General features: G+C 46.5%; 1 protein-coding gene across 1 annotated transcript in view; it reads right to left on the bottom strand.

Moving 5' to 3' along the window:
• Positions 1-14,768, bottom strand: part of ADGRF5 (adhesion G protein-coupled receptor F5) — a 53,721-nt gene extending 38,953 nt beyond the window's left edge. Inside the window, exons 1-2 of the mRNA XM_047103176.1 lie at positions 14,647-14,768; positions 7,630-7,684 (exon numbers count right to left, since the gene is read on the bottom strand). Coding sequence (XP_046959132.1) covers positions 7,630-7,684; positions 14,647-14,748 — 157 coding nt within the window. The 5' untranslated portion in view covers positions 14,749-14,768. The remainder of the gene's footprint in view (positions 1-7,629; positions 7,685-14,646) is intronic.
• Positions 14,769-15,594: the final 826 nt, after the last annotated feature.

Below are 15,594 nucleotides of genomic sequence, written 5' to 3'. Positions count from 1 at the left end.
CTTGTTTTTTTTTTTTTTTACATGTGTGTGTGTTTTGTTGTTTGTTTGTCTTTGTTTTGTTTTTGCTTTTGCTTTGTTTGTTGTTGCTGTTGTTTTCAGACACCCCCTGCTTCTGGTCCTATGGAGACAGTCAGGTGGCCTCCAAGTGCATTTGTGCACATCTTTCTTCAGTCATACCAGATGGATCAAAAGTGATCATAACAAAAGTAACAATAATAATAGCAGCTGCCATTTATTCATTGGCCAGCAGGGTCTGCGGTCATGAGGAGAGTATGCATATACCCATTTTGCAGATGATAAAACAGGCTTGATGGGTTAAAGCCACATAAATAGCAAATGTTAAAGCTGGGATTTGAAACCATATTTTCTTAACTCCAAAGTTCATTTTATTTTTTTCCCCTTAAATGTTTTATTTAATTTTGAGAGAGAGAGAGAGAGCGAGCATGAGTGGGGGAGGGGCAGGGAGAGAGAGAGAGAGAGAGAGACAGAGGATCTGAAGCAGGCTAAGCACTGACAGCAGAGAGCCTGTTGTGGGGCTGAAACTCACAAACCGTGAGATCATGACCTGAGCTGAAGTCAGACGCTCAACCCACTGAGTCATCCAGGCGCCCCAAAGTCTATTTTTTCTTTTTAAAAAATTTTTTTATGTTTATTTATTTTTGAGAGGGAGAGAGACAGAGTGCAAGGAGGGGAGGGTCAGAGAGAGAGGGAGACACAGAATCTGCAGCAGGCTCCAGTCTCTAAGCTGTCAGCCCAGAGCCCGAAGCACGGTCAAACTCATGGACCACGAGCTAAAGTCTGATAGTTAACTGACTGAGCCACCCAGGCACCCCAAGTCCATTTTCTTTTAACCACTCCTTGTCACAACTCTAATGGAAGAAGATAATGAAAGTGACCACTTTGTAAACCCTAATGTACTCTAAAAGACAAAGAAGGCATTATTGTGAAATGTGTCTTTAGAACTAATGTGCAATTCTCAAAGTCAATTTCAAAAGAAAAGCATATCCAAGAGCAAAATTATTAATAATAAATGGAAGAATTATCTAAAACATTGTTCTATTTGTTTCAGCGTCATAAATGTCTTAGAAATCCACACTGAGGAAAAACACACTGTGACCCCTCATTGACACTCATGGATTTTGATCTTAAGTCTAGCTAGGTTTATTCATTTGTGCCCTAGTTTCTTGACTTATCGATTCATAAGTAACTTTACTGTTGGCTGAGTGCCTACTTCCCAGGCACGACGCTAGGTGCTGGGGACCTGGCGTAAATAAGAGAGGCAAAGCTCTACCTACTTCCATGGGTCTCCTGCACCCGTGCGGGAGGTAAAAGTAGGCTGAAACTTCAGTGTCAGGCAGTTCTGGAGGGCAAGGAGATACTAATGTAGGGTCAAAAAACAGAGTGGCAGGCAGAGTGAGGGCAGAGTGGCATTTTAACCATCTAGAATGGTTAGAAAAGACCTTTCAAAAGCCATAAACGTTGAGCAAAGATGCAAGTGAGAGGAGGAGATTGCCATGTGCATATTCGGGGCCTCTTACTCAGGAAGAGAAAATCAGGACCAAAGCCCCGAGACTGATTTCCATGGCCTGCCTGAGGAACAGAAGATGCCCTCGGGATCTGGGTCGTTCCTGTCCCTGTATGGCCCTGGGGGAGTGTCTGATTTGATGTGCAGGTGTCATTGTGACCCACAGGTGGGTGGGACCAGAGGCACACTGTACTCACAGCCCTGAGGCAGACCCACAGTTTGGGATGGAAATGCCAACTCCTGCTTGCCTCGCCTCTCCCAAATCTGAGGACTTTGGAGCTGGGGAGAGTGATGTTCCTTGATCTGCCCCAGGCTACAAGGGGGCTCAGGAGGAACAGGGGATTGTTTTCCCACCTCTGTGTCATTGTGTGTCCTTTTAGAGGCCCTTAAGTTCTTCTCTGCTGTCTCTGGACCATCTGATTCCAGAGTTTAATGTGTTTGCTTTTTCTTGGGCTCCTGTGGCCCCCTGCCGTTTGCCTGAACTTTTCTGACTCAACCGATGCCCCAAGTGGAAGGTAGCACATTCCAGGTGTCATCAGTGTCACAGATGGAGGTCTATCGGGCAGGCCCAGAGGTACGACCCCACCAGGATTTCCCTTCTCCTTTCCCATAAATCGCTGCCCGACACGCAGCACTTATCTTAAAGAGACATTTCTGGAAAGTTGGCCACAAAGTGCGACAAGTAGTTCTGGGTCTTAATCTCAGCTGTTTAAGCAAACAATATTATTTTTGCCTGGCAACTCTAATGGGAATTGTGGCTTCTCAGAAGGTGGAGACTGAGTATGCCTAAATCAATCTCCCAAGAGAAAGGAGGTTGGTGTAATCTTTCTCTTGACCAAAAAGGGACGATGCTTCGTGATCACTGAAGACTTGGCTCCCTTGTTTCTCACCCTGGAGCAGGTAAATATTAACAAACGCCTGTCTTTCTGCTTGTTTCTTACTATGTTCTAATAGGTAGCAATTTGGCTACACATCTGTCTCTGATTGCACCATTGTCAACAGATAGACCAAGGATCCTGTTCTCCATTTGGATTTTACAGAGGTTTGTTCACGCAGGAGAAAACCACCAGAGCCCCAGGCTATGGCTCACCGACAGGTGTGGATGGGAGAGAGGGTGAGCGTCACGGCATGTCACAGAACGCTGGGCTGTAAAGTCTGGAGAAATGAATCGTTTCTACTAGTTTGTCACATACCCAGGTCAGACCCGTAGAAAGCTCTTTTCCCGCTAAGTTGAAGACGGTGCTCTGTACTCCTTACCCTGTGAAGCTGCTCTAATAACCGTGGAATGGAATCTAATGGGCAGGAGCCAGAAACACATGTTGAAAATCATTAACTCTGCACTATGAGCATGGACTGTGGAACCAGTGAGGGGGCAGCGGAATACCTTCCAAAAAAATTTTTTTTAATGTTTTATTTATTTCTGAGACAGAGAGAGACAGAGCGTGAGCAGGGGAGGGGCAGAGAGAGAGGGAGACACAGAATCCAAAGCAGGCTCCGGGCTCCGAGCTGTCAGCACAGAGCCCGACGCGGGGCTCGAACTCACGAACCGCGAGATCGTGACCTGAGCCAAAGTTGGACACTTAACCGACTGACCCACTCAGGCGCCCCCGGAATACCTTCTTACCTGGACAGGCCATTTAGCCTCTGTGAGCCACACTTTGCCATGTGTGAAAAAAGGAGTGATATCTTCTCTGCAGAATTGCTGCTAAGGAGTTGGTATGAGGGCCCCTAGCAAATTGTCTGGCCTATAGTAGCCCTTTTGAAACAGCAGGTAGAAAGAATAATATTAATGATAGTAAGTGTGATGATGATATTACAGGCAGATGCCCCCTGGTAGGTCAAGAAAAGTTAATGCTACTCCAATGGTCTCACCTTTGAGACTGTTACACAAACAAACGACACTAACCAGAAATTAAAAGGGGGGTGCCTGGGTGGCTCAGTCAGTTAAGCGTCTGACTCTTGATTTTGGTTCAGGTTATGATGAGATCGAGCCGTGCATCGGGCTCCATGCTGAGTGTAGTGTGGAGCCTGTTCAAGATTCTCTCTCCCTCTCTCTTTGCTCTTCTCTCCCGCTCATGCTCTTTCTCTCTCTCTCTCTCAAAAAAATTATTTTAATTAAAAAAAAAAAGAAAGGGGCGCCTGGGTGGCGCAGTCGGTTAAGCGTCCGACTTCAGCCAGGTCACGATCTCGCCGTCCGTGAGTTCGAGCCCCGCGTCGGGCTCTGGGCTGATGGCTCAGAGCCTGGAGCCTGTTTCCGATTCTGTGTCTCCCTCTCTCTCTGCCCCTCCCCGTTCATGCTCTGTCTCTCTCTGTCCCAAAAATAAATAAACGTTGAAAAAAAAAAAATTAAAAAAAAAAAAAAAAGAAATTGGGGCACCTGGATGGCTCAGTCGGTTGAGTGTCCGACTTCGGCTCAGGTCATGATCTCACAGTTTGTGGGTTCGAGCCCCGTGTCGGGCTCTGTGCTGACAGCTCGGAGCCTACAGCCTGCTTCAGATTCTGTGTCTCCTTCTCTCTGCCCCCACCCACCCCGCTCACGCTTTGTCTCACTCCGTTTCTCAAAAATAAATAAATGTAAAATAAAAAGAAAAGAAATTAAAAGGAAAAAGCATTCCCAACACATGGAACAGTCAACCCTAAAACCAACCCCAGACCTTGGGCTGAGAGCGCCTCATTCTTGCCATCTCACTCTGCCACCACCTCCGCTTGCTCAGTGCACTAAATGCCGTGTGCTATCCTAAGAAAGACAAAAACATAACCCCCGCTCCCCGAAATACGTTCCTCAACCTAGACAATGCACAGCATTTCCTGGACCCAGATGAAGGGTGAGCACACACTGGGGCCGCCAGGTCTGCAGAAGGATTGAGATTCCCACACCAGCAGCCAACAGCCCAATTTCCTCACTAGGTAGGTACGTAAATGTGAGCCCTTCCTGCACGGGGCCAGGACACCCTGGGTCTCCCTTTCTCGAAAAGGTGTCCATTCTCAGTCATTCCTTCTGAAACCAAAGAAGAACCCACGAGGACTTTTCAGCCCAGGACCCAAGAATATTCCCCAATCGGTCTCAGAAACCTGGCAGAGAGCACTGCCACACCGACACGGAGAACACATGCGTGTTACTTCTAACCAATAAAGATACGTCCACTTGCACTCCCCTGAGAAGATTGCCCTTAAGAGTAACTTTGGGCTTCCTGGCAAACCTCCGAGACAAGATTCCCATTCCAGCTGTGGTTCTCCCTGTGGCCTCCACATCCCTCAGACACCCAGGTCTGTGTGCTCCTACCGTATCACGTGGATCACCGCTACCCTTCACCCTATGTCAAGTCTGTCTCCACGTCTTCTTGACCCGCTCCTTGTAAGGTCTTTCACAAATGTTCCCCTTTCTCCTTCCCCGTTTCACTCGAGGAACCAGGACCAGTGATGATCCATGCTGCTGAACCTCCTCGCCGGTCTCCCGAGCACTGACTTCTTCCTCTAATTCGTTCAGCCATAACCATCTGGCTAATTTTCACTTCAGGTGGCTTCCATCGGTCCCTTCTGTGTGCCAGCCTCTCAGCCGATCTAGAATCCACTTCCTGGTTTCATCGGGACCTAACTCTGGATGCTCTGTCCTATTCTGATTTTCCCCCTGCCCCCCCAGTAGCCTCTCTGCTCTAACTGGCAGATCCACCCTTCTTCTGATCCTCTGGCCTCTAAGTGTTTGTGCAGACTCCTCTTCCCCAACAGGGCTCTGAATTCGTTTTCCTAAAACGCTACTTGTATGCCATGGCTTCCCTTCTCCTGCCTTCAGTGGTTGTACGGGAACTTCTTTGCACCAGGGCTTTCAGGCTCTTTCAAATGCAATATTATTTCTATAAATAAATCTTTGTTTTTAATGGAAAAAAAAAACACACGAATAAATCCCTAGATAACCCTAGTAACATTTAAATAAAATGTACATAATATTATTTAATCGTCTCAACAACTCTGAAATGTAATAACTCATATATATATACTTGCATGCAATCATATGTCTGTGTTTGTATGGTGTATGTAATATACATACACATACACATATATGTACGTGTGTGTGCATATCAGGGCCCAGTGAAGATATATAACTGACCAGAGTAACTTAGGAAGAAGCCCAGAGTGCTCTGAGCATAAAAGTGAGGGCTGATCCTACTTTTAAAGATGATTCTATCTATCCCAAACCCTAAAGCTTTGATCCAGTGCCTCAAAAGGAAATGCCTGTCGATAATTCTCTTTTCTTGGAAACTTTGTTTGCCTCCTGTTGGTTTCTTTCATGTTTTCCTCGAGAATGGTGCTCTCCATCGCAATTTATATTTCAGCTCTCTGAGGTCTAGCCCCTGAGTCTTTCCATAGCCACTCCTTACTTTGGTGATTTTGTAGAAGCCCCAAGGTCAAACCGTCTTCTGCAGATGATGGGTTGAGTCATTATCACCTTCCAAAACGACTCTAAAAGCCTAAGCGCACAGAGGATCATGTATAATAAACGGAAAATATATTTTTATGGTAATTTATTATCATCATGATTGTTTGCAATGAAAGCATATCTGGAAAATTTTGGAATGTCAAATCCTTAGACGCAGACGTGGCTTCCTTCCAAAAGGCTAACCTCTCACGATGTCACCACGGGTCACAGACAGCCAGGCCCGGAAGCGCAGGAAGACGCTACTTTTACAGCTGTATGGTCACCAACTGTCCCCGAGGAGGCTGGCAGCCTGGGCCTTACAGGAGCCTGGGAGAAAACTGGAACTGGAACTCACCCGCAAGTACTTTGGTTCTTAAAAAGAAAATCGTTCAAAGTACCGAATGGGGACATCTCCAGCTCCACTCTTGTCACAGGGTGCCAGGGGGCTCAGGGGATGGGAGTGCCTGCACTGATGCTTTGTTTAAACACACAGAAAGTGCTACCTGTGTGCTTCAGACCGCTTCAGGGAAGGAGGGGAGTGGGAGAGTGAGGGTGTATAAGGATATAAAACAAAGCCGAAACAGAAAAGGAAGGAAAGAAAGGCAAAGGAAGAAAAAATGAAGGTATGACCTTCCAGCGAACATTTTGAGTCCTTAATAAAATATGATCGAATTGTCATTTCAAGCACTGGGCAGAGGTCGATCTGGTTGGTGCTCTGAGAAGCTCCAACAGACACCTTTATCCTGGCCCCCGCGAAAGCCCACCCTCTTTGGCGGCTTTATGACTCCTGCAGATGACAAGACCAAACAGACCAAACCACGGCATGTCTGGGCGTGATTCAGTCATAATCCTGAAGGTTAAGAAGTTCTACCTTCTCCAAAATTGGTACAGACACTGGGCCAGCAGCTTTGGCGGTAGGAACCCACCCTCGACTCACAAAGGCACAGCTGCGACAGGGACATATGCTCTCTATTTGTTCACTCATTTACTGAGAAACTGGGCTCAATGCCAGGCTACAGAGATGAGGAGGGTTCAAGGGAACTCATGTCTACTGGGGATGACAAACGGGAAGTAAAATTATTACAAAGCATTGGGACGCATCTTGTGCTATGGGAATGTGACAAGAGCAGTGGGAACCCAGGAAAACGGCCCCTCCCTGTCTGGGGAATCAATGGAAAGCCTTACGTGGCAGGAGCCCATGTGAATGGAGTCTCTCAGACAAACAAAGGAGGGTGGTGGGTGGGCAGTGACCATGTGAAAGGAAACAGAAGGAGAATAAGTGGGAAAATCACGTGGGGTCTGCTCAGAATCCAGCAGGTGATTGGATTTGAGAAAATCCTTGGAGAGATCCAAGGCATTTGGGAGCCCATGAAAGATTTTATATGGGGAATCAGATTGGTGTTTTTGAAAGGCTAGGAAGTGGGAGTTGAGGAGAGAGCCACTGGGGACAGACTCTTCAGGATCTCGGGAGCAGAGAGGGGGGAGGTGAGGGGCTTGTAACGTGCTGCTAAAATCCATTTAATATCATTAGGTAGAGGAGGGAATGGAGTTCCCTTGTAATTGCTTCTAGAAATTGAACCCTGATACACTTGGAGACTGCATTATAGGGATCACAGGGTTTGAAAAGTTACAGCAAATGTCATTTGATCGGGCTTACTAGAAGAGACTGCCAAGCAAAGGCTTCACGTACCTGCTCGTTTTTGCCTTAGTGGCTCCTTCCCCGCTAGTTCATGTTCACGGAGAATCTGAAAGAACATTTTAGGAGACTGTCAGTGAGGGTTAGAGATATCTTATCTCCTTGGCTTCCTGCTCATGTGCTCTGAAACGTAGGAGCTGAGTGTAGGGCTGCGGATTCCGGGTGAGCACCTTGTACCCCGCGGATGGCGGGAACTCTATGAATGTGAGCTGGCGTTCACTTTTCATAGACCAGTCTCTAGGCCCAGGAGCGGAACCAATCACCACATCTGAGTTTCTCCGAGTCCCCGTAGTTTGAGTCGGGTCAAGAAATACAAATTATGGTGTTTTTAACTTGTGCTCTCTGCCTAAGACTTGAACCCTGAGTCATTCCGGTGACGAGTCTTAGACAAGTCTGAGACATGACCTCTCCTCAGCACTCAGCTTGTCCCCACCCCAATCTTTCTGCTGCGTTAGGGCTCTTTACATTATGCATGCTTAGAAATCATCTTCTCCTCCTTTGTTCCTTTTTCTTCTGGATGGTTCTATTGTTGCTTTCTGTGGCAGGGGCTGTGAGAGCTAGCTCTGGAGTCAGACTGCCTGGGCACAAGGTTGTGCTGCTTACTAGTTATGTGACCTGGGGGAACTTACTTACCCTCTCTGAGCCTCAGTCTTCTTTTCTGTAAAATGGAATAATAATATTTCCGACCTCATAGAACTGTTATAAGAATTACATCAACTGCATGTGACACATAGTAAGCCCTTAATAAAGTTGAATTATACCATAGACTATAATAGTTAAGAGCAAAGACCCTACGGACATTGAATTCAAATCCTAGCTCTGCTGTTAAGTGGCTGTGTGAACTTGGGCAAGTTATTTAACCTCTCTGTGCCTCCGTATTCATCTATAATATAGGAATAAAAATAGTCTGCCCCGTGAGGTTGTCATAAGGATCAAATGATTAACAAATGTAAGGCACCGAGAATAGTTTGGTGACGTTGTAAGAGCTATTCTGGGACAAAGCGTCACGTTCTTCTAGAAGCACCATTGCCATGGACCCTTTCATCCACACATTGACACTCACTTCGTCTCTATAAAGCTCTTCTGTCATCATGCAGCTTTCTTTAAAAGTTGACTTTGATTGGCTTTGTTGGGATCACTGCCAATTCTGCGGCTGGTAACCACACCTTGACCTGACCTGGGTTTCCTAGTTCATCCCTGCTAGGCTGTGCTTCCCAATCCAGACTCCCTTCAAGGCTCAACAGGAGAGCCACACGGCCCCTACCCTCTGTGGTGTGTCCTTTCCCATGAGCTCAACACATCCATGAACGCCACCCCAGGCAAAGCTCATTCTACCATCTGTGGTTCTCATTATTTTCTAGTTATAGTTCTCATTATTTTCTAGTTATCTTCTGTCATAACAATTATAAAAATATGAATGCCTAAAATATATCCAACACTCCTGTGTCGGGCACTGTTGTGTACTTGATGTGTGCTTAGGTATTTAATCCCCACGACAATCTAAGGCATAGGTACTATGATTATTCACATTTCCCTGATGAGAAAGCACAGGTGCAGAGAGGTCAAATGACTTGCCTAAGGTCACACAGCCTTTAAAGGGCAGAACCAGGACTCCAACCGGGCTAGCCTGGCTCCAGAGTCTGCACGTGTCCACACGGGCATTGAATGATTTTATCAGGAGATACCCCGGGAAACTGTGGGTCTGTCTCCGTGACCTCGGCTCTCTTACCTAGCACCCTTTCTTTCTCTGTCACCTCCTCCTATCCCCTCCTTCTTTTCGATGACAGTGTTAACAGCCATGAGGATCTGTACAGGAGTGGTGTGCCTGACAGTTCATAAATGTTCTTGAAGAAACAAGTAGAGGAACGATGCATGACGATTGGAATGTCAGAAGCCCAGACGCTCTTTTGTTTGCAGCGGGCTTATCTTAGCTGTACCTAAATGCGCAGCAACCAAGAGGGAGCAAAGTCAGTGCACAGGGCTGGTTCCTGTCCAGCTTCTCCTGGAGACTGCTTTGGCTCTGTGCCCAGGCAGAAGGGAAGGGGCTTCTGCTGTATTCCTGCTTGCAACCTCTCTGGGGGGCTAGGGGTAGGGAGTGGGGAGCCACCAGGAAGGCTTCTCCGTCCACTCTTCATGGGCTGTGGTTGGGGGACTCGGCCCAGGAGAAGGCGATCCCGGGCAATCACCTTCGGGAAGCTCTCCAAGGTCTCGATTTCATTTGCTCCATTTTCTGGAGGGGCTAAAGGCTTGAGGTTAAAACAATTCCCTCGTAGATAGCATTTCAATCTGTGACTGTAAGGATCACTTCCCTCGGCTCCCCCCAGTCCAGGTTAGCAGGTCTGGGGTGCGGTGACAAAAACTGTCTTTTTAATGGGCACATCTCTGGACATGAGGCCATCTTTTGAGAAACACTACTTTTGAACTATTTCCTGCATTCTTATGGTGAGTATCGGGAACTGTCAGGGGACATCTCTGCAAAGCACCGCCTCTGTAGCTCTGTCACCTACTGCCTCTGTCGTCTTTCCAGCGAGGATGCACAGCCTCTTGTGAGAATAACCCATTTTTTTATTTTAAGTCCCGCAATCGTTGGGGCAAATGCGGCAAAAATACTGAAAGCAATAAAGTCTTTGAGGAGTCCCCTGCGGGGGTGGTGGTGAATACCCTTGGCTCTCCCAGATTTGAGAAGGTACAAAGAGATGGGTTGCAAGGTCAGGAAAGGGTTGCAAGAGATGGGTTGCAAGGTCAGGGGGGCCTGGATTTCAACAAGGCAAACGTTAGAATCGCAGCAAGCACTGAATCCCACCACCTCCCCCTCTTCCTGGTTGGAAAAGTCCCTCGCTCATTCTGAGGCTCAGTTTCTCACGTCGTGGAAAGCAATGTTCTCAGGCACCCCAGCTGCTCGTACAGTTTCTGGCAGTGGAATGTGTCTGTGTGTCAGGCTGGCTTGGGACTCACCAGAGGCCATCCTTGCCCTCCTGAGTCCTCGTGTCACCCCCGTTCAGGGACCGCTGTGACTCCGGCACTTGCCTTTTCTCTTAAACATTGGGTACGAGGAGAACTCTTAGGGGAGCGTAGATCTTCTCAGATGAGTCTTTACTCTGGAGAAGAAAACAGAACCTCCAGGGGACTTCCTCCTGCTTGTCCATGTAGAGGTACCCAGATGAGTCTCTGAGGACAATGGCCATCCCCATCCAAAGGGGATTTCCTGATGGCCAAGTCTCAGCCAGAAGACACAAGGTCACCAAATCCAGGAAATGCCCCACCTCTTGGACATGATGACTTTAAAATAATTGTGTATGGGTTTGGGTGGGGGAAGGGGTGACCATGGGAGTGATCATGGGCGATCAGTCAGGAATGAGAGGTGGCATTTTATGTGAAAAAAAAAAAAATCCCAGGGAACAGGATGACAAATAAGCTGGTGACTAAAGGCTCCAGGGTCGTCAGATCTCTCTCCTCCTCGCCAAGGCCCTGTCCCTCACTCCTCTTTTTCTTGAGCTGGACTCCCCAGCTTGACATCTTTGCCTCCAGTTAGATAATTATCACCTCACAAAGGCATCCTAGCATGGGTTTACGTGTGCTAGCAAAAGAAAAGTAAATAACTCTGTACCAAATCTTAAATGTTGGCCCGGTGCTGGTATGAGAGCGTCTGACCCTCACAACAAAGCGATGGAGGAGATGCTATTTATTCTCATGCTATGTAGAGGAAACAGGTTCAGGGAGACGGAGAAAAGACGAAATTTCCCAGGCTGACCAGAGCTGGGTTTCACACTCAGCGACGATGCGGGGGCTGTGTGTCTACAGTCTTGCGGCTCAAAGTACAGCCACCGGAGCAGGCACCACGTCAACTTGTCAGAAATGCAACATCCGGGCCCCACCCCAGACTTCCTGAGTTGAGATCTGCACTTTGATCAGGTGCGCCGGTGGGTTCATACGCACGTTGAAGTTTGAGGGGCTCCGTTGCCACACTTTGAAAGCCCACCACCCCACCTTTGCACACGCAGGCTCGCTGCGGCATTACTCAGAATAGCCTAGACATAAAAGCAGCCCAAGTGTCCATGAATGGGTAGACGGATAAACAAAATGTGGGATATACGTCCAACGGATCATTATTCAGACTTAAGCAAGGAAGGAAATTCTGACGCATGTCACAACGTAGGTAAATTTTGAGGACATTATGCTAAGTGAAATAAGTTAGTCACGAAAAGGCAAATACTGAATGACTTCACTTACGTGAGGTACCTAAAGTAGTGGAAATCATAAAAAGAGAGTAATAATAGTGATTGCCAGGAGCTGGACGAAAGGGGGGAATGGGAAGTTCTTGTTTAACGGGGTCAGGTCTTCAGTTTTGCAAGGTGAAAAAGTTCTGCACACTTATTGCATAGCAATGTGGATCTATTTAACGCCACTGAACTTAAAAATGGTTAAGGTAGGGCGCCTGGGTGGCTCAGTCGGTTGAGCGTCTGACTTGGCGCGGGTCATAGTCTCGCAGTTCGTGAGTTCGAGCCCCACGTCGGGCTCTGTGTTGAGAGCTCAGGGCCTGGAGCCTGCTTGGGATCCTGTGTCTCCCTCTCTTTCTGCCCCTCCCCCTCTTGTGCTCTTTCTCTCAAAAATAAACATCATGGGCGCCTGGGTGGCTCAGTCGGTTGAGCGTCTGACTTGGCGCGGGTCATAGTCTCGCAGTTCGTGGGTTCGAGCCCCGCGTGGGGCTCTGTGCTGACAGCTCAGAGCCTGGAGCCTGCTTCGGATTCTGTGTCTCCCTCTCCCTCTGCCCCTCCCCCGCTCAAGCTCTGTCTCTGTCTCTCTCAAAAATACATAAACATTAAAAAAAATTAAAAAAAATAAACATTAGATTTTTTTAAATGGTTAAGATGGTAAATGGTATGTATGTTACCACAATATTTTTTTAAAGCCCATCAGCACAGGGCTGCATTTGAAATGGTAGAAGGTCAGCCTTGGGAACGGATGGGCATCTTAGGGCAGTACAGGCTGATGAGGCAGGTTCAGGTGTATCTCTCCAATGAGATGGTCTTTGGCCTTTGGGTTGTATGAAGATATTATATCTCAAAGGCAGATCTAGAGAGGAAAAGTGGAGACCTCTGGGATAGTGGTGGGAGTTTCTAGAAAGATGGAATTTGAACCCAACCAGAAGCCTTGGGAAGTCACTGGCTTATCCTCCAACCAGCCAATGCCCCCAGATGGATGGAGGGGCATTGTTGGGGCCACAGCAACGGAGGCCATCCTGGTCTAGGGGGAGGGCACAGCTGAAGCCAGGAGGCCAGGAGTGCTAGGAAATTCTGGAGTAAAGGTCAAGCTGACTGTATTGCTGAGATCACCTCAGCCTCGGGCTTTCTGCCCACACGTCTGAGTAACTAGAACTCTGCACTGATCCCGTGAAGTCATAGGAGGTGTGAATGTTTCTCTCCCATTTATCTGGGCAAGCTGCTGCCTATGATCACACAAAGGGAACCTCACACTGGAGTTTGGGAGAAGAGACACATAATGCACACCTCCCAAGTCGTGACAGAAATAATGAAAAAGACAAAGCAAACCTATGTCAAATGAAAGACACAAAAACAGAAAAGAGGAATTAAGTGCATCAAGTTCTAAAACACAACCCTGAAAGTAAGATCAAGCATCTTCTATATGACATTAAATGTGAATAAACTATGCTCCCCCAAGCAAAGTCAGATTTACTCAGATTTTGTTGAAAAGAAAAAAACAAGACGAAACTTCAAACACATGTTGTTTATAAGAGGACTTCCAACACAAAGTGGTCCGTTAAAGGCCAAACAAAAAACAAAGAACAAAGATTGGGCAAACACGAATATAAAAACAAATTTGATAACGGAAACAGGGGACGAAGAATTACAATTAAAAAGTACCAAAAGAGGGGCGCCTGGGTGTCTCAACTTGTTGAGTGCCTGACTCTCAATCTCGGCTCAGGTCATGATCTCACGGTTCGTGGGGTCAAGCCCCGTGTCAGGCTTGTGCTGACAGCACGGAGCCTGCTTGGGACTCTTTCTCTCCCTCTCTCTCTGTCCCTTCCCTGCTTATGCTGTCTCTCTCAAAAATAAATACATAATTTTTTAAGTACTAAGAAGACCGAAAGAGACAGTCTATAATGCCACAAAGTACCAGTGAAACTCTAACAATAGTGACAGACTGAATACAACAGTGCTAAAATACCTTTTAAAAAAATCAGTAGCAAAAAATGCCATTACAGTAGAGAAATAGCAGCAGTGAACAACACCACAGCTTTTATTATGTGCCAGGCACTGTTCTAAGGCATCTCGCACATATTAACTGACCTAATTCTCGTAGCAAGCAGGAAATTGGTACTATTCTCATTATGAGACAGGTGAAGAAATTGAACCACAGAGAGAATTACATTGGTTTCCCAAGATTTCAAAACCAGTAACATGCCCTGTCTCTGGTGCACGAAGTGGCCTAAGGAAGGAATAACTAATAATTTCCATAAGGAAGGAGGGAGTATTTATTATCCTCTGTCTTGTCTTCCTAAAGACAAGACAAAACCACCTGGATAATTTGTCAGCAAAGAGTTTAAATGACGTCGACGGCCCCTTCAGCTATATCAATCTGTGATTCTCACACACACACACACACACACACACACATTTTGAAATGTGTTCTAGTCTGATGCTCACGTTAAAATAAATGCTTTGAGAACGTGTCCTGCCCCCAGTCCTCAAAATCTGCCTTCTGGTCATTGTTGTCAGTTTCAGAGTAGAGTTTCAGGCCTCAAAGTGGCCATTTACTTAAGGAGGGAAGCCTGAGGGATGTTCCCTTGACCACCACTAATGGCGGAGTATGGTAAGTTGTAGCCAGGTAGACAAACGAACATCCATGTATGTCTACCACCCCCTCCTCGCATTTGCAACATTTTCTCAAAGGCCCCAAAAAACATTTTTTAAAGCAATTCCCATCTGCAACAGTCCCAGGAAGTCAGAAAAATTTGACAGGGAAAAATATAGCACACATGGATGTACTCACCAAGGGATGAACAATAGACTCTAAACTCAAGTTCGGTGTAGCTTGGGACAAATAAATCACAATAATCATACAGCACAGCGTGGTTCTCCTTGGGGATTTCATTTCTTTACGTTTGAGGTGCTTTGCCTGAAATGTAAATATGATGGTTTAGAGATGGGAGAATTTGTTTATTACACATAGAAAGAACTAGCAAACCCTGTTTCGAGCGTCACACTACCAAAGGACCTTTGCAAACAGACAGGAGAACAGAAGGAGCATGAAAGTATCAACTATAGAGGACAGTCCTTGCTTCAGACCCAGGGATGAGGAAATGATCATGTCAGGATGGATGAGGGTTGGGGCGGGTTGTGGAGGGACCTGTACAGGTAGCGGATGTTTGGGTACCCTTCCTATATACATAGAGAAGGAGTCAGAGAATGAAGGAGAAAGGAGAAAGGGGGGAGGGAGGGAACAAAGCAAGAAAAAAGGAAAGACTTCTCAGCAAGAAATACTTTAAACATCATGATCCAGTATACCTAACACACGAACAAAAGGATTCAGAGAACACTACTTGCCTTTGCTACATACAACACACTGTGATATTTCCAGTTGTATTCTATCCTACCTTACCCTATTCTTCCTTTTAATTCTGGTAGCAACCCATTAAATTGACTTCATGATGCATAATAATGGGCGAGGGACCCATTAGTATGAAAAATCTTGGATTTAGCCATAAAAATATAATCTGTAATTTATAGTCTTTTATGGTATTACAGTAAATAACACAGAATATTAATATAATATGTCCCATCTTATGCATTGATTTTTGATATCAACCTCTTTATAATGCTGGTGATTAAGATGAAGTTTTGGTGACCAGATTAATCATCTATGCATTTAAAAGGTACAATACACAGGGGCACCCGGGTGGCTCAGTCGGTTAAGCATCTGACTTCAGCTTGGGTCACG

The sequence above is a fragment of the Lynx rufus genome, unplaced genomic scaffold (genome assembly GCF_022079265.1).
Source record: "Lynx rufus isolate CCGP_SWC_20201006 ecotype Redwood Valley unplaced genomic scaffold, mLynRuf1.p SCAF_6, whole genome shotgun sequence".
NCBI classification, from domain to species: domain Eukaryota; kingdom Metazoa; phylum Chordata; class Mammalia; order Carnivora; family Felidae; genus Lynx; species Lynx rufus.
This window is presented reverse-complemented; position numbering and strand designations above follow the sequence as displayed.